Consider the following 19638-nt stretch of genomic DNA (forward strand, 5'->3'; position numbering starts at 1 on the left):
CTCCGATTCTTACCACTTAGGACTTGCAAACCCCTAAGACCTATGTCAACCCATTAGAGAAAGGTACTCCTTTAAAAAAAAGTCTCTCCATGCTAAATAGAACAGAAAGCTTTTTAGAACAGAAAGCTTTTTAGGACAAAAAGCCCACACCAATGGCATTTCCTAGGCATTTTAGGTACATAAGAACTAGTTATCCAAGTCAAAATTTAGACAGATTATAAGAAACGTGCAGAAGTGCATCATGCTAGTAAGCAGCAACAAGCAATCTGAGAGTTCCCCACTTGTGCAAGTTCCACATATCTTCTGCAGGTTAAATAATCTGATATAAACTGCTAAATTCCAGTAAGTAGCATTAGTTTAATGAAAATGCCACGGCCTGCTATGCTCTTTTGACAGGAATCGTACTTGTCAAATACTGTGACTGACTCTAAAACAGCATCAACCTACTGATTATGTTCAGAATTAGGTATTTCCTAGAGTCATCTCATTCATATGGTGTCATCCCACACAGTTTAAAGCAGCTTAGCATGAAAGCTAAGAAAGAGATCAGAAAATGAGGTGCTATGACTAAAACACCTTGAGTGAATTATATTATGTTGAAAGAATTACATGAAACATGATGTTGTCTTGGCATCCTGTACTGAATGGCTCAGCAAAATCCTACTAGATGTAAAAAGCCTACATGGAATTAACTCTTAAACACTCTGAGAATCTTCCAATTACAATCAGACTTACTCAGTGAACAACAAACCTTTGGAAAATCCTCCATTCCAGAAGTTATTCGGGTAGAAAACAAGTCCCATGCTGAATGACTTGCTACCCAGGCTTCAAAATCTGAAGCAGGCTGATAAATACTTGGAAGTGGAAATGGGGTTTACTAAAGACATGTACTGACTGAGGGAGGAAAAAAGAGAAAAAAAATCACATATGTACAGAAGTGAGATGGCATTCCCTGCAAACTCCAGGGCCACGCTCTGTATCCAAAACCTGCCCTTGGCAGGTGCAAGCAAGAGCACTTCTCAGTCAGACTGCCTTCAATAAGCAGATTAAATTTGGATTCCCATGTATTTTTCTGGAATGTAAATGAGCTGATAACAGAGCACAAGTAGGCAGGCAGTGTGGGAGGCAGGCACTTGTTGCTTGGCAACAGCACAGTCAAATTGAAATAAAATCAACACGCATGGATGTGAGCGCTGCAGAAGCAGCTCGGTGTGCTTCACACAGGCAGGGCACTCAGTCCTTGATAAATATAAATACAGTAATATATCCTCAGGAAATTCTTTGTTTCAAAATAACTGATACTTCAATATATTGAATATAATATATTTTCACCTTTTTGAAAATGGTGTTGCCTTTATCTGTTGGTTGCTCACCCAAACACAGTCCAGCAAGCCCTGTTGCAGAAATATGTTTGCTTTCAAAAGGCTGCAATTGCTGCACAGGCAGCTACAGTGCCCAGTAACTCTGAGGTTTCTGTTCCCGTGTTTCTTATTAATTAGTTTGAGATATAAGCTTTAAAACTTAATGGCAGTATTTCAGGATCAATATATACTGAGGTATCGATCACTGTAGTAACAGAGCAAGGATTAAAGACAGAAGAGCACTGGCTTTGGAAGTCTGGTTGTTACCAGGGAAACAAAACATGGAGACAAAAAGACAGAAGAGATTAAATTTCACAGCACAAGAGGATATAAACTGATCCAGATATGTCAGAGAAATGACTCAACAATGCCCTAGCAACAAGACTTCAAGCTAAAACGAAAACTCCTGCTGCAAGCCCTCAGATACACTGGCAGCTCAGATCTGAACAGCCTTTCCACATTTCACACCTCAAAACACGACACCTGGCTCAGAACCCCAAGATCAAAACCCCAAATAAACACCACTCAGCCATGTCCCCGTTCACAGTCAGCACAGAAAACAGGTCCCAGCTGCTGTGCAGGGAAACAAAGACTTACATAGTGGCCCAAGAGAAAAAGTAATAAAAAGGTGACAATAAATAGTAACTGACACAATAACCAGGTGCCATCCAGCCTCGTTATCCGTAGACTGGATTTATTGTGGCCCATTACCAACTTGCTCAAACCTGGGCAGATTTCTCCCCAACACCTGCATATAGTGTTCACACACAGAGCTGGCACCTTATCCAAGAGGCATCGGACATCCAATCACAATCAGCATTTAATGAAGCTAAAGATCATACATATTCTCAGATAAAGCAATCAAAAGTTGAATTAATTCCAAGTACAGCTACCAAGCACTCAGTCTCCTTCAATTATTTACTTGTCTCCACTACGCATCTCACCTGAAGAAAGGTAGAGAAAGTATTTCAGCAAGCTCAACTCATACCAAAATTAACCATGCCAGGGTACAACGTCAATACTGAATATATTTAAACATAAATTATATTTATTTCAATGTAAAGGAGGTTTATCTTTAATTTTGCTGCCATATAGTCAATGTAACTTCTCTAGGATACAGAGGGACTTGTTCTCTCTGCTCTCCAACCCATTTTCCTCAACAAAAGGACCGGTGATCTTGAACAACTGAAGTATTTCTGAAAGTATACATTCCACTTCTTTCCATCCCTAAGAGATCATTTTTCCTCATGCACGGTGCCCAGAGAAGCAGTTTCCAAAATGACGGCACTGAAGGAGCGATAACCGCGGTGGGAGCGGTGGAAGAGCCCCCACGGAGAGCAGCAGGCCGCAGCCACCAGCACGGCTATCCCAGCCCTGGCCTCAGCAAGCAGGAGCAGACCACTCCGACAGCGTGCCCCCACCAGCACAGGTACTGCAAACACGCCCCCAGTAGCAGCACTTAAACACCTCGTCAGCAATGGAAGCACCAGGAGGAGACAAAGCAACCGCAAACAGCGTGCCAGCAGCAGCTGGGCAGCTGCACCACCGTGGCTCTGCACTACACCACCATGGCTCTGTACTCACTAGCAGATGCAGAAGCAAGAATTGCACTGCAACAGCAGCAGAAGCACAACCGTGAGCTGCAGGGGCACCAAAAGGCAAAGCAACAACCCAACCACATCAGCATCCACAAGAGCTGGACACGAGGCCCCAGCAGCAGCACCGGGGGAAAGCAAAGGTGCTGCCAACACCGCGCGGAGAAATGGCACCGGCGCAGAGCTCGGTGTCACAGCTCGCTTCCATGGCTGTGAGCACAACGGAGCTCCTTTTGTTACAAAGACTGTGCTCAGCACTGAAAGTCATTCTCAATTCCTATGGATACTGCTTTGCACATGCTGTCCTCACTCCACAGATTTCCAAAGGTTGTTATTTAGTAAATGAAACTTGATATTCTAATTCAGTTATATTCTTACTGTAGCAGCACCTTCACAGCCGTTTTTTATTTGAATTAAACACAAATTTAAACAGAGAGAATTGCTCCTTGTTTGATCATAAACTAATGTTAACCTTGGGATACTCTTCCTAAACTCAGTGTTGCAGCATGCCACTGGTTATGAATATCTGAAGCAACACCACGGTGTTCATTACACATGAAGCTCATAAATGTTGCATTATTCTTTAAAATGGGATTCAGGGACTATACTGAGAAGCCATATCCCACATTTTAACTTGTTACTCGTTTATATTTCATAATATGAAGATGTTATAATGAGTGATAAAGGTTTAATAATAATATGATGTAATGTGCTTTAAGGGTTAATAGTAATTGGGTTTACTTCAAAGAGTGGGAAAATAAATAAAATTAATTTAAAGTTTCACCAGTTACACATACCAGTTTATACATCCTGGATGCAAAAACTATGTCAGCTCTAATTTAGTTCTGTTCACAATTCAAAAGTACGGTCTGCAAAATTTGGCAGGTAAGCCACTTTCAGAGTATTGTTTGTGTCACTCTACATACACACTTGAGATTTTGCAAGTTTATTTTAGACAGGGTAGGTGAAAGGTTCCTTACCGCCGAGCAATGTAGTAGAAAACGGGATTGCCAGCTTTAGATGTCCCAGCTTGGTAGAAAATATTTAATGTTTTCAGTGCTTTGAACTCTTCTTTTTCGTGTACCTGATGCCTAAAAAAGTAGAACATGACACTAACTTTTCACAACTGCCTTACCAAAAAACAAGCAAGCAAAAACCAAACTCTCTATTTGCATCTTTAAGCAGAAGTATTAAATTCATAAAATCTTGAACCTTTGTTAAATGACAAAAGCTACTGCTTTCTGAGGTTTCTCAATCATTCAAATCTACCCACAAACACAGCAGAAGTGTGTAAAGCCAACTTTTTGAACTCTCCTTCAGAATGAAAGCCGGAGGCTTAACAACTGCTTATATTACTCGACATGCTAAAGACTAAAAACCCACAATAATCTCATTACCTGGTCATAAATTCTTCAAATTTTGAACTGGTGAGATTTAAACTGGACCAATGCGTATCTGCCACAGGTTTGTGCTCAGGTGGACCCAGATAGGCGAGAAGAGTAGCCATTTTGTCAAAAGGTCGTCTTCCAACAGCTTTGTGGTCCCTAGAAACAGCAAATTTCTTAAAAGATATGTCTTTCTTTCCTCATCAATTCTTGTGGTTTTCTGCCAAATATCCTCCCTTACCTGGAGGAGGTTATATGTTATTTTTAAAAGTTAAAAAAAAAATCATGTGTTTGACAGAAAAAACGAGAAAAACACGTTACATGTAATTTCTGCAAACCATACAACAGACACTGAAGATAGCTATACACATGCACAGAGGGCTGGCAGCAAAGAGGCCACAGATCTTAGACCCTGGAAGTCCCCGAAGGATTTCTAGCCATGAAGTTCTTCTCAGTATAAACAACAAAACAATTATTCTAATTCCAAATACTCATTCCCCATCAGCAGTTCCTTTCATAGCATTCCTAAGTCTTACCTATTACTGGAAAGGTACTGGCCAATCTTCTCCTGATTGTTCCATAACAACCGGTGCAAAGCAAGAACGTTGCCATCGCTGATGAAAGACAGGCTGTGATTGACAGTGTCACTCGCTGGGCAATCAGATGCAATATCAAGGAAGAACCTAGAGATGAAAACCAGTGATTGCCACAAGCACGTCAGGGAAATCTGATGTGTAAGCATGAGTTAAAAGGCCGTAAGAACACATCTCTGCCTACAGTTACACAACACAGACTCTTTGCAGAGGTCTCCAATGGGCCTACCTTCGTGCTGCATCAAAGTTGCTCTTTACAAAGTCATTAAAAGGCCGCATATGTTCTTCCTTTGTAAACAGGACGTGGTTGGCAATACTCTGAAGTATCTAAATAACCATAAAAAAGGTAAAGGCACAAAAAGGTTTAATGTCAAAACTGTTACGATAGCCAGAGTAACTTCAGTGTCAGAAATACCTATCTTAAGTTGCTGTGAAACCTCCAAACAAACAAACAAAAAAAAGCCACACAAGCCAACTAGGTTGAAGCATCTTCTTTTACATAATTTCAAATATCAGGAAAAGACTTCACTTTACTTGAATTCAAACCAGGAAAAAAAATTGTCTTCCAAAAGCACATCTTATTAAGGGGTAGCATTCTTTTCTGGCAACCCCAGACAGGTGTAAAAGCAATAGTACATGCTTATTTAAAGGAAATCATCATTTCTCAATACTAAAATCATACACAGTAGTACAGAACCATTAAACTTCTATCAATCTTGAGATCAAAGACTTTAGAACCTGTGAGAACCCAATATTCTCCCTGCTCTGGCAATAATGGCAGTTTTGTGGTTTTTCTAATAAGGTGCTGGTGTACACACACAGCAAGGCAGCTGCAGTTCAAATGAACAACAAAAATAAGTTTAGCTAAACTTTCCTCACATCACTCAACTGAAGACGAGAATTTCAGGCACAGTATAAAATAATGCTAAATAAAGGTAAACGCCGATTCACCTTTGACATCAGCTTCAGTCCCCTCTCAATTCTGGGTGGAGGCTTTTTATCTAAAATCCCTGCCTCGTAAGGGGACACGATCGCAGGGTTGATGAACCGCAGGAACATGGCACTTCCCACTGCTCCAATGCTGTTCTGAGGAAACCGCTGACTAACAACCTACGGAGTTGAGAATTATAAATAATACATTTGCATTAAAGGGAAAGTAAAGGAGAAACGTCTCGTATGGCAGCCCCACATTATGTATTCTTTCCATAGCAGCCAAGCTGAGTAAGTCTGAGTAGGATTCTCTTGCCTTGATAGGTCTTGCATTGCATGACAATCAAGGAAGAGAAGGAAAGCAGAGGAAGGGGCGAGGCGGCTGTGCAGACACGGGCTAGCTTTACTGCAGCTTTCATACAAACTTTCCCACTGGGGTGAATTTTCAAACACAAAATTCAAAGTTCCTGACTACTTAACTCCAGCCAATGACAAGTGGACAATATGCCTTATGTCTGCACTCAGGCACACATGGTCTTCCAAACAAACACGGATAATTCTGTTTAGATTCTCAGGTCTTTTTACTCACGTAAATATTTCACCTTTATTCTCAAGGTCCTCTCCATCAATGTGACTTAGGAAACAAAGTTTCAGGAATAATCTGAATTTGAGGGAGGGAGATACTTGTAGAAATACTCTCCATCACCATCATAACTCATCAGATTTGCCAAAGAAGGAAAGACTTAATGGTCCACAGCTGAGTGGACAATGCCATACAAATTCAGTATTTGTATGTCTATTTTTGTAAAACTAACAGCTAATAATAAGAAATACGATTTTAAGTTTTCACATAACAAAATCAGCAAGTTTCGTACTCAAAGTTGAATTGTTTCCATAAAACACAAATACTCCCCAGTTTCCCATACTTCAAACCCAAACCAGTGCAATATCAAATCATGCTTCTTAAAACAGATAAAGCCATTAGCAAACACATAACATATCCAGAATCACTATGGTTCAGTAGCAACTTCATTCACAGTTATCTTGTGATGCAGTTATTGATATTTTCTTGTAAAATATTAGTCTGCAGAGATTTTGCATTTCCACACATTACTGTTCTGCTCAGCTACTGCACAAAAGGGAGTATTTAATGAACACCTAAATTTTCATTCTGCCTCAGTTTTGGTCATACATTATCTTTTGAAGTCACTGTTAAGGAAAAGGGTAAGCCTTAGCTTTTAATGACACCACTTCATCACAATACACAGTAAGTTAGCTGCAACGGGAAATCTGCTTGTCACCTCTAAATAAATAAATACAAATGCTAACATGTATTGCTTACTCACAAGGCAAACAAAAGAAAATATCTGAATAAGTCATAGTAGCCTTTTTCTTTCAGCAGCTCATCAGTTAGCTGTTCTTCTCGTAGGATGCAAGCTGAAGTCATTATCTACCAAAGCATCAGGACAACTAACAGACCCAGATTTTCCCCAAAACCAAAGAAAACATTTTCCTTCTCCATTTTTTTTTTAATTTGAAGATGGCAAAGGCAGAGGAATCAGATTATTACATACTGAGAAGTAATGTTAAAAATGCCGTTTTGTTTACTCAGATAGGCACACAGAGAATAATTTAAATATAACTTAATTCCAGTGTTAATTGAAATGAAAGCTATTTTGTGCCAGAATTAGTAGAATGATTTCACAGTGAGTTCAAACAGACTAAAGTGAAGATGTTTTGAACAAATAGCAAAAGATTTCTGTTGTGGGTTGAAAGAAATGGCTAGTAAAAAGGTCTCCAAACTTACTGATTTTTTGTTTTCCTTTTTTTCTTTTACGGTAGCTTTATTCAGTAGAGAGTGGCAAGTTGCCTACAGAACAGAGATGAGCACAAACAAGTCACAGCACCAACTACATACAGGAACAAAAAACCAATGTTGACTTGTACGTAAATTGCACAGTAAAATGTAACAAACATAACCAACAGAAAATGAAATATATAAACTAAAGACTGATGATGGAGGTTTTATTCCACTTCTTTAATTAAATCTTGTTTACAAAGCACTAAATATAAAACAAGCAAATGTTGCGTTTCAATCATTTCTACTATTTCTGGCTAGATTAAAAGTCAAAGCACATTAACGTGTTCATGGTACACAGTACTGGGCATTAAATCGTATATTCAGTTTTCAGATGCAATTCACCATTCCCAAATAATTTTAATAGTATAAATAGCACAGTGTTTTACCTTTGAAATGCGCATTACTTTTAAAATAAATTTAGAGTTTAAAAATCTTCCCAATGTTTCTCTGTGTGTCCTTCGATTTGGTTAGATCTGTGATCCACCACGGTTATTATGACCTTGGTAACACTAACAATAAAAACACTTCTGTGAAAAATGGAACAAAAAAAGCAGCAGGTCTACCTCTAAGATACTCATTTTGATTACGCTAATTTCAAGGCAAAGGGACCCACCACAAAGTATCACGTTCTCTCGTATTTTACATCACAACCTGAGCAAAGGAATAGCCATCAGCCTTATATACTCTCCTCCAAAGAGGAATGTTTTGCTCTTGGAGCTCAACCCTCCATCTTCCATATTGGCTCTAACAGTCAACTAGCATCACCAAATGACTGGAGCTCTATCAGCAGAAAAGCTCACAATGTTTAGTAGTTTGAGAGCAAGCACACGCCTACAGTTCAAAAAATCTTTATCAGAGTATCAGAGAAGAAAAGAACTGGAAGAGAACTCCTCTAGCTTAAAAAAGAGACAGAGTGATAGCAAATCAATTAACTTCATAAGCAGTCTTATCCATCTCTATTCATCAGGCTACATCATTTAAAGGAACTAAATATTCCATCTCTCTTTATTAAGAAAAATCTTGTGTGTTTTATTGCATACATTTGTATGCTTCTATGAAACAGTCAGCAGAATTTCTTTGTACAAGGGACTATAACCCAGTTCATTCTTGACCAAAGAACATTCCAGAACATACATCACCTGAAAACAAGCAAGCATGAATGTGCTGCAGTTACTGCAGAACTAGCAGTTAGCTCTGCATGTCCAGGTGGAAATGCTTATTAGGACTGTGCTGAGGAAAAAGAAGCACCTGCCACTGCAGTGTCCAATATCCAACAAAATACAGCATCTGTTTCTGTAATGCTCTGCATTAATTAAAATTAGCTACAGACTTCTTACAGAAAATACCTGATGAGTACTTTTGCACAGGTACTTTACAATGCCACTTCTGAGCTAACTCGTTCTTTTTGTTGTTGGTTTGTTTGGTATAGAGACCAGCAGTCATCTGCTTTCAGAAACAAATGATTGTTTTTACTGAAACAAACTAAATACATCACTCACTACAAAAACCCACAGCACATGCTGCGTAGATATTCATAATTAGTTCAAGGTGTTTTTTTTCCCCTCTGTGTCTGCTTCCACTTTCCCGATCTTCCACCCGATCTTCCTGATCTTTCCATCAGCTAAGGCTGATAACTCCTTTGCACACCCTCCTTCCAAACAAGGCCCAGAAAATCCGTTTTCCTTGCTTTACTTTAGACCTGCTCCTCCAGAAGAGCTCAGGGCTCACAGCTCACAAGCTGCTGTGCACAGCTTTTCTGTGACCGCATTCCTCTCCGGGACTGGAGACTACTCCATACAGGTCTCACAGGCAGGAGGAGCATGCTACAGGTCTCCTCACTTTGAACATTATTTTATAAATGGAACCAGAAACACACGAAGGAGAAGTCCCAGTCTGGAAATTTTCTTTTGCAAAGTTGGTATGACGTCACAAAAGAAACCTAAGCCACAAGTCATGAACTGAACCTTTGCAATTTGCCTCGTGAAGAGAACTCCAATTTATTTATCTTTGTCTCTTCCAGGTTCTCTTCCTCCTGTTTACCTGCTTAATTTATCAGTGCTGTTTAAGTGAAGAATGTCTGGTCACCCATTTAAGCAAAGCACAGCAGCCCTTTACACACAACGTATCCCGGGCATCTGGCAGGCAACCCCACAGTAACTCCAGAATGTGCTGCCCGTATCAATAGGAAGGTTTTTACTTCATAGACCAAAACGTACTCTGGTTATCATTCTGTATCTCATATATAACAATTTCCCCTCTGCCTGATCATTCTCAAATACAGAGCATCTGCAGCATTCCAGTTGCAAGGTTAATGTTATTTACCAAATCATATGCAAGTGGACATTCTTCCCAGTGAAAGTTAATGGCTTTGCTTACAGTAGTCCACAGCAACCTAGGGACTCCTGCTTTCAGAACTTAATTGAGAGACACGATACAGTGAGATCAGAATAAAGCTTGCATACTGTAGTGTCTTGATTTCACCTGTAAGAGAGCTTATTTAAGGAAGCACACATAACTACAACAACGCTACCAAATACAGCCAAAACATTTCACATATTTATTCCCTTCCACTACAATCAGCTTCAATTCATTCTTTCTAGAATTCAGGACTTCAGCTAGTTTTGTCTCACTGAAAACTGTACAGCTTTGTGTCTTTTTGCTGTCGTTGTTTTTAAAATTTACTCATTTACAAGCATTTTATAGTCTTTTTAGCCTGCTCTCCTGTCAAAGACGTAAAGGTTGTGTCCATTTGTAAACAATATTCCCAGAGCAGTGATCTGGATATTTCATACAGTTTTGGAAAAACTTACTGCAGGATGAATACTCCGAGAATTTGCCTCTATTTTCATGCAGAGAATAACTGCACAAGTAGCTATTACATTCATAAAGCTGATGTTGATCAAAGGTATGAAGTTGATAAATTAACTTTATACAAGACCAATTAAATCCGAAATAAAAAGTGAACAAGTACAATGCTTTTATATTCAAATGTAGTTTTGCATTCCTGTCCAACCAGCAGTGATCTTTTTTTTATTCCCTTTTTGCTACCTTCACTATGGAGGGAGCTGTAGGACAAACTGATGGAAGTGAGTATAACCATTACGTCCATAGTTAATCTTTAGTCTCCCACTGAGATGCTAAAGCACTGAGATTATTAGGTCTGAGTTCTTAGCTGTGATACAATTCCTTAAAAAAAGGAAATATTTTAGTCACCTCCTTACTGCCAACCCATCTCACCACCAAGCTTAGACCCCTGTTATTCACCAAACATGATAGAAGTCTTTCAGTAATACCCACTTGCACCCATTACCACACCAACTGCTGGAACTAAAAAAGGAAACCCCAAAGCTCAGGGGCAGGCAACCACTGCAGGCATACCTGGTACAGACAGTGGCACACACTGCGAAGTTGTGGTGGGAATTCCGAAGAAGAATTAATGATTGCATGGAAAAATTTTTCTGTCATTTGCAAGAGGCTCCGCTGGTTCTCTTCAAGGCTTTCTGCAGGCTCCAGTCTGAAACAGATAAATGTACGACTGGAAATAAAACAAATCACACTATCTATACTCGTATTTTCAACAGTAATCTTATTCCACAGGTAAACAAAACTTTCATAGGAACATTTACAAACTTTCACACAAATGATCCCACCAATATTTTAAATTGCACAAGTAGAAGGTCATTTAAAACTCAGTAATAAGCAGACAGCTTGAAGTTGGACTCCCTTCCATCCAAATACAAGCATTCATCATTCTCAGAGGTCTGCACTATCAGTTTGACGGTTTCTCTAAAAGCAGTTTTGAGATGAGACAGATGTTTGAGAGCTAAACTACTAAAAGGAAGGCCTACCTTTTGGCAAGCTACTTCAAAGAAGAATGCTAAAAGTTATCTAAGAATTGAAGTCAAAACAACAGAACAACAGTTACTAAATCCAAGTCTTGAAGTGAATGAGAAATTAAAGCAAAAAATTTGCACACAGCACGCATGCATCCCATCTTGCTTCTGTAACTAACTCAGTGACCTAAAGCAGATACCTTCTGGTACTGCTGGAAAATCCCACATTATGCCTACGTAAAAGTATGAAGTTGCAAGTAGAGACCCTACAAAACCTCATCTATGTCTTCCTTAACTCTCTCAGGGCTTAGAGGACACACAGCAGAACTCATCTCACTGCACTCTCCCTGGGTGTAAGGAATGTAGATACAATGAACATGTCTAGTGGAAGGAGGAGCAGAAATCATTGAAGTGTGAGATAAATATCTGCAGTATGGAAAAGGTAATCACAGTGACTAAGAGACAGTAAATAAATACATTTGTTCCCCCCTTTGAATCTCAAACCTTGTAGGATCCACCTCAAAGCTAACATGCTGCCATTCAGAGGATGTGATCACTGTTCTTAACAGAGGCTCCAAAAGTTTCTGCAAGTAAGTAGCACCATATACCTACAAAAAAAAGAAACCCAGCATATATGACCAGATTAAGATAGCAAATATAACGAAATGAAAGCACAAACAAGAGCTCAGAATCCATCTCCCCATCATTAAATTGCCCACTACGTAAGAGATTATCATGTAAATCAGGTGGACATAAGTTTTAAGAGACTTACTATCAGAGACTTGGAAATACCTAAGCCTTGTAACAGTACTTACTGCTTCTACCACATGCAATCTTCTAGTCATGTTAATATCTAGCCATGTTTGTTTGTCTTCAAATCTACAGATCTTGCAAATGTTTTTGTTAAGCAATCAGATTTCTTCACAGTACAGAGTGCACAGACTGAGAGATGGAACACTAATTACTTCGGAAACTTTCAAAGGGACTAACCACAGACTTAAGCCCACCGAGCTGTGTCAGGCAGTCGTGGTAAAAGCTTAGCTCCAGGAGGATTGGTATTTTTCAGTTGGGCGAAGAAGATCTACAAAAATTAATCCACTGAGCATTAAACGCACAACTTCCTGAACTTTCAAGAGATGTCAGTAAGATCTACAACTAATTTAAACTGAGTTTCAAAGGCAACTTCATACTGTTTTCATCCAATCCATTTACTCAAATGCTTAACACCCCAGACAGGTAGCTTTGTATTTTTACACTACTGAACCGTTCCTGTTGTTGATGTGATTTGCAGCAGAAAGAAAGCTTAGGTAACATACCTTAAAACAGAAAGTCATTATTTTACTAGCTAAGCTGTTTCCTCGGAAGAGCGTCTGCATGGAATCTGCTAGTTCAACTTCCTTTGAAAACATATTCCAAAGCAGCTGGTAGAGCAAGTGCCGGGAGTCAAAGAGTGTGACCAGAACACGAGCTAGCTCATCCTTAAAAGAATCAAGGGAACGTTCATCTGAGCAGCGAGTTAAAGCTTGTACTAATGCTTTACATTTGCTATTTGCATGTAAATATCCAATAAGTGCACACAACTTTTCTTAAATCTTTCCTACACTACTGTCTAAAAATCTCTCATTATAACTCCTCATGCAAATTCAGAATGTCCAGAAAGATGAGCAGTTATCCTGTTGTATAACAAAGAACAATTAATCCTGCTAAAATCTCTGCAGAGGAGCAGAGTTTTGTTTTTCTGCTTTGCAGCACACTATAAGTAACATCAATCAGAACAAATGCATTATAGTAATTGCATATAAAGTTACTTAGATATCAACTAAAATTTAATATTAAACTCTAGTTTATAACTAAGATCTCATAAAACTGAATTTAATACACTTTTTAAGAATATACTAAGAAAAGCTAAGTATTACAAAAAGTAGGCCTCATTTCACTTCGGTTGGCAATGGTTACACTCCAGAGTGTTTGCACTCATTACTTCAAGTCTTATAATTTCCAAAAAAATATTAGAAATAAAATGAATGAATCAACTTACCCACTGAGAACAAGGCACCACGTTAGCTAGAGCCATAGCAATAGGAAGCTCCCCCTGATCTCCCATCATGGTAACCAACTCCACCAGCCTCTCAAACCGATCTGCCAGGACTGTTTCTGCTAAAGTATCAAATTCTGTTCCCTGCTGTAGAATTTTGGTGAGGACTTCCATAAACGTAGCTCTTGTCTGAAGGTCTTTATGATAGCCCAAGCCTGATTTAAAACAAACCAAAAACCAAAAACACAACCACTAAAATTACTAAAAAAAAGTTAAAAGTAAAAAGAATGCATAATTACACAGTTTTCTCCAATTACTTTACCTATTGAATGCATAAGACCACTGTCCACATTTGCATTGAGCAAATTGGACATAGCGAGGACCGTGCAGTGCCGCAGCGAGGCCAGTCTTCGAGACATCCCACGTTTCCTGCCACCTGTTTGTGCACTTTCATCTTCAACTTCACTACAGTCATTCAGAAGGTTCATAAACAGTGTGAAATATCTACAGGAAAAGATAACGACCGGGATCATTAGAAGAGATTATATGAAGGGAACACTAGAAGATTTGCACATGAAAACAAACTGTAAGCCCTCCAAAAAATCCCACGTGACCCCAAATAATCACTTCTGTAGTACTGTCTAAATGGTCAAAGAATACATCAAAACAACAGGAAGGCAATGCTCCAAAAAAAAATTACACAAAATTCCTCACACCAAGCAAATGAATTTCACGGGTGTACCTTAGCAGCTGAATATAATTTAAAACCCAGTTCATCGCTCCCATGAATTATAAATATCTCCATAAACTTAGGAGATAGAGACTGGTGAAATGGCATATGTATGAGGTAACCTTGGACAATAAAATCAGTTCAGCTAGAAGTTTAAAAAACATAGTTTGAAAAAAAAAAAAAATCACATGGCACATCTACTTGGAGCCACTGTATAGTAAAAATAGTTAGAAGTCACTATTTACTTGAGAAATAACTGAGATTTAGCTTCCATCAACTCAACACCATCTCCTTCTTCAGGCTGTAATGGAAGCCCAGCAAGAAGAGAGACCACTGCTTCCATACTTGCTTGGTCCAAATCTCTGAAGAAGAAAAAAGAAAAAAAAAGCTGTGAATCATTTTGGATTTCAGCAGCATTAATCTCTGCTCCCACCTGAAGATTCCTCTTCAAGCAGACAGTCTCTTCCACTTATGTATCTAATTGCAGGGGAAAAGTCTACCAGAATAAGGTCTGCATTCTGCCCAGCAGGAAAACAGCAATCACATAATGCAGTACAGTTTCAAGCAACACATTATTAAAGGACAACTGAAAAGCAAGTATGCCACTAAAAACACTTAAATACAAATTTAACACTGTTCCAATGACTTTATAATGTATCACAGGACAGCACAGCTTCAAAAACTGAAACAAACAATCCGAATGCTAAATCAGAAATTGTATTAAGGAGAATTAAACAGAAATTGGAACATTTTGAAAGAGCCCTCAGGAGCCATGTTAGTTACAGCTATACATTAAATGCAACCCTGTTGCTGCTCATCAAAAACTTAAATATCAGTTTTGTCATTTTCCTTAAAATTACAAGCACTAAAGAAATTCTGCACAGTCCAGCTGATCCGTGGATACCAAATGACACCAGGAACACCATCAGCAATGTCACAAAACAGCATCCCTCCTTACCTCGTCAAGCACTTCACATCTTCATCTGTTGCTTGATTAGATGTTCCCATAACCCAGTCTGTCAAATATTCCACCATTTTGTTCCTGTGAAATATAAAATCCCTAGCTTTTAGTTTTTAAACAATCCATTCCCTCAAGAACACTTACTACCATATAACTCATCTTAATTATTACATATTCGTATTTGAATCATCACACATTAGTTAAGCTGAATTACTTCCACTGAGACAAGTAATACCCCAGCCTGCATCACATGCAGATTTCTTTAACACACATTTAGTGTCCTCAAAGTCAAAATAAAATTCTAATGAAGCACCAGATTCCAAATTATTAAATCTGAGGACAAGGACAGGAATAATATACACTGTTATGAAAAGGTGTTGGCTTTTTTCTTAACAAACAAACATGTAATGGAACAAAATTACACTTGTGCATGTAACAGTATCCTAAATACTTTCTAGCACTTCCATTTTTCTCTTACCTGAATTTCATTTCTTGGCAAAACGAAAGGTCATCTCTCCGCTCCATCATTACTTCCACCAGCTGGCAGAGTTTAGTTTTAATTTGAATGGCATGTACCAAATTCCCAAGTACACGCACATACCTGAAGACAAACAGCAAAAAGATGAAGTAAATAGTTCATGGTGCCCAGAAAATGGCCCACACACCTGATACCTCTTCTCAGCTTCAGCTCAAAACTTCCACACTGGCTATGCAGCAGACCTACACAGCAGATCAGCAAGTGCTTGGGCCCATGTTTTTTTCATGTGAGGAAATCAGCCCTTATATATCAGATAAAGATGGGTACCAGGTGTTTTCTGGTCAAGAAAGTTTCCTATCAGTATAAAACTGAACAGAAACCTGCCCTTCAGCTGACTGCTACCCACTAACCCGACTGCATATAAAAGAATAAAGGAACACTTCCAGGAAAGGAGGTGAGCTATGGAATGGTTGGTTCTGATAAACAAAAAAAAGCCAGCTTCCATCAGTTCACCTTATGCTACGGTGTAAACAGTCCTGATGACTAGTGAACCTCTTAAGACCATCAGTAAAGGGATCTCAAGAAAATTCCTCCTTGAAGGATGCAAGCAGAAAAGGTATAAACTAAAATAAACCAATTTTCCTCCTTAAACATATTACTTTGTATGGGAAGGTCAAGAAGTTTCTTACCTAACCAGGTTTAGCATCATTGTCTCAATACTAGCTTGTCCAAGATGTTCTGAGCTCCCTTCTGTATGATTGTCAAGCAAGTTCTTCATTATAGCAATGGTTTGTTCTACAAATTGTGTGTTGGTCTCAGTTAACAAAACCTACAGGAAGAAAGTTTCTGCTCTTAGTTATGGACAGAAAAAAAAGGCAGGAGGTCTGTTTATCAAATACACTGCAATATTTCAAATTCTAACAAACATTTTTCAATTATCACTTGATCAAAAGAATACCAGTGAACGTCACTATAAAAATAGGTTAACACTAACCAAACTCAGAGATTCTGAGGACATTCTCACAGGCTCTGCTGTCTGAGAGTTTACTAAGAATTCAAAAATACTTTTCATTACTTTATGCTAAATATAGCTTGGAATCAAAAACAAAAATCACATGCTGCATGCTCTCAAACAATCACGATGTTAGAAGATTTTTTGTACAAGACATGAACACCTCATTTCAATTACCTATGTGAAAGACAAGACTGATGCTTTTTATTAAGATACAAATGTGAAGGAATATATCAACACTTTACCTGTCCTTGAGAATCAAAAAACTTGCTGATGGTATTCTTCAATTTGTTAAATAGCATTGGATAAAGTGCTGGACTCAACTCCAAACCCACCAGATCTTTAATATTAGTCCGTATTTGTAGTCCCACTTTCTCATGGTTACAGACCATCAGAGTCAGTAATCGATCTATGAATTTGCTAACAGGAGTCTCTGCATTTCCCTCAGTGGATACCATAGATATCATGGAGCCCTTACGCTCATTGACTGGGCCCATAGGTGGACTGTAGGTTGCTAATCCTGCATTGCTACGATGCTGTAGGCACACTCCTCCAAGGGCACAGAGGAAACCCGTCATGTTGATCCACTCCTGAAGAGAATCTGTGTCAGACAAGTCTATGGAGCCTCCCCCACTAACGTGCGACATTCGCCTCTTAACAATTGTCTTATGAAGACTTTCAGTAACCTGAAAAAGAACATAAGGTGAAATCTCTTCAATTAAACAAAAATGAGAGATCAGAATTTAAAAGAACTGCATATCAAATCCTGCCATTTAAAATTCCAGTCTCAACAGTTTTCTAAGATTTCTCTTTTGTGGTTTATTTTGGTAGTAAAAGCAGAAATCCATCCAGGGGAACTATTTTTGGAGAAGTTGAAGAAGCAAGGCTAAAAATGGCCCAAAGCGGGTTGTCTAGATGACTCCCTGGTGAGTACCAGGAGAAAGCATATTTAAGTCATGACTGCCAGCAGCTTCTTTTTTTTTTCCTTTAAAAAAAAAAAACACCCACAATCTTCCAGTGGAAAGGACTGCACAATTTCTCTAGTAGTATTCCAGAGTATGCTTCTCACTTTATAAGTTCAGACTCCACCTACCTTACAGCAATTCAAGTAAAATTATTTCTTTCTCTTATCAGTGAGCACAGAGGACTGATTTCTGGAATATTTTCATGGAACTTACATCCTCCTACAGAACTAACTGCTTAAGTTAAAATTAAATTCCTTAAAATACATTGAAATTCAAAGTAAATATTTAAATGTGTTGAACCTATGGAAAAATCATATTCACCTGCCCATCTTCCATTTTTGTCTTTGGGTAGTTAAGGATTAGTTTTGTAGCTTGTTCCCATTTCGCATGTGTATCCTCCCAGGCCTAAAATAAGATATCAAGATATAACATCAAAACTACTTGAAGCAACAGTCTCTTCTGTGTTCAAAAAAAAAAAAAAAAAAAAGAAGAAATCAACAGATTTGTATATAAATTTATAAGGAAGTTTACCTCTGTGTTGCCTGCAGTTGGATGCTCAATGCGTCTTAATAAAGCCATCACTCGTTTCTGAAGAGCTGCTCTCCCTACAAAGAATAGAACATTTATCAAATGGGTTTTTGAAAAGCTACCTACATCAAACACGAGATCTTAGAAAGTAATTTTTAACTTAGCAAGAGGAACATAACCCCCTAAAGTGCTTTGAAAAGGGTTCTCCCTGTTACACTTGCAATCACAGACACCCAAAGTCCCACTTTGTTCCACTTATTTCAATGAAAGCAGGAGTTACATCCAAATAAAGAATCTTAAGTTGTTCAAAGAACTCCAATCCAAAAGCCTTACTACCCAAGGGGAAAGATATTTTCCAGACTCACCACTCTTACCTGTTGACATCATATTGCTAACAGATGCAAACTCCATGAAAGTGTTGTAGTTTGGCAAAAAATTATGAACTGAAACTTCATCTACTCCACATCTGATATCTGCTTCCTCACAGAGGTGACGGAAACAGGACATTGCAACAAGGACTGCCTCAATATCCGGACTCCACAAGAACATGTATAAGGCAACTTCTAATTTTGTTTGGGCCTGGCGACAAATGGGTGTTCCACCACATCCTGCTGTACTTTCCTTGGGAAACAAAATTCCAAATTTGGTAATATTGCCCAGGAACATGGCAGGTTTCCTAAAGTTTAGCTTTATCCAAGATGCTTTTCCAATTTGCATTTATTTCAGAAGATAAACAATTGTAACCAAGATCAAAACTCTACTGTATGTAACACTGCCTAAACAAAGTGGTAAGAAACTACCTTCTCAAAGGTAATTATGTACTTACGAAAGTCCTACTGATACTAGAAAACTGTGCACTAAAAAACACATTTTTTTTTGCTCATAAAAGATATTCAAAATATTATCACTTTTTCCTGCAGCTAAACAGTAAACCAGAAAACCTTGACTGTCAAATGGTATATCTTACTGAAATGTTTGATCTTATCTTTCGCAGTACATTCCAACTGATTTCAGAAGAGAGATTTCAGGTTTATATCACTCACCAACGAAGAATTCCCTTTCCCTTTCCTGAGTGTGGCTCCAGGAGCACAGCGCATCATCTCTTCATGGTCAAGAGACATTTGACTAGTTCCACCTCCCGAGACATCATAAAGGAAGAGAAAGTGACAGGAAGTTCTGTCTGACTGCTATGAAGAAAGGAAAGAAAAACAATCCATCACCTTGCCTTTTAAAACAGCACAGCTCAGGACAGGGCTCCACCTTATGAAGGGAAAATGTTCTTCAGAATTACAGTCTCTTTCACACTGGACACTCAGAGGGCCTTATAAATCCACCCACACCAACAGTACCTTAGAATGACCCTCTCCTCTA

General features: G+C 38.6%; 1 protein-coding gene across 3 annotated transcripts in view; it reads right to left on the reverse strand.

Moving 5' to 3' along the window:
* Positions 1-19638, reverse strand: part of NF1 (neurofibromin 1) — a 78365-nt gene that overhangs the window by 34667 nt on the left and 24060 nt on the right. For 2 of the 3 annotated variants that reach the window (XM_065732087.1, XM_065732086.1), the window contains exons 17-36: positions 19311-19454; positions 18642-18888; positions 18271-18344; positions 18061-18144; positions 17020-17460; positions 16452-16591; positions 15763-15885; positions 15282-15365; positions 14569-14685; positions 13916-14097; positions 13597-13808; positions 12875-13036; positions 12063-12166; positions 11104-11239; positions 7672-7734; positions 5886-6044; positions 5164-5261; positions 4878-5024; positions 4354-4500; positions 3937-4047 (exon numbers count right to left, since the gene is read on the reverse strand). In XM_065732087.1, coding sequence (XP_065588159.1) covers positions 3937-4047; positions 4354-4500; positions 4878-5024; positions 5164-5261; positions 5886-6044; positions 7672-7734; positions 11104-11239; positions 12063-12166; positions 12875-13036; positions 13597-13808; positions 13916-14097; positions 14569-14685; positions 15282-15365; positions 15763-15885; positions 16452-16591; positions 17020-17460; positions 18061-18144; positions 18271-18344; positions 18642-18888; positions 19311-19454 — 2975 coding nt within the window. The remainder of the gene's footprint in view (positions 1-3936; positions 4048-4353; positions 4501-4877; positions 5025-5163; positions 5262-5885; positions 6045-7671; positions 7735-11103; positions 11240-12062; positions 12167-12874; positions 13037-13596; positions 13809-13915; positions 14098-14568; positions 14686-15281; positions 15366-15762; positions 15886-16451; positions 16592-17019; positions 17461-18060; positions 18145-18270; positions 18345-18641; positions 18889-19310; positions 19455-19638) is intronic. The other variant, XM_065732088.1, reaches the window with a different exon arrangement.

The sequence above is a fragment of the Cyrtonyx montezumae genome, unplaced genomic scaffold (assembly GCF_038088225.1).
Source record: "Cyrtonyx montezumae isolate F1298 unplaced genomic scaffold, pur_monq_1.0 scaffold_15, whole genome shotgun sequence".
NCBI classification, from domain to species: Eukaryota; Metazoa; Chordata; class Aves; order Galliformes; family Odontophoridae; genus Cyrtonyx; species Cyrtonyx montezumae.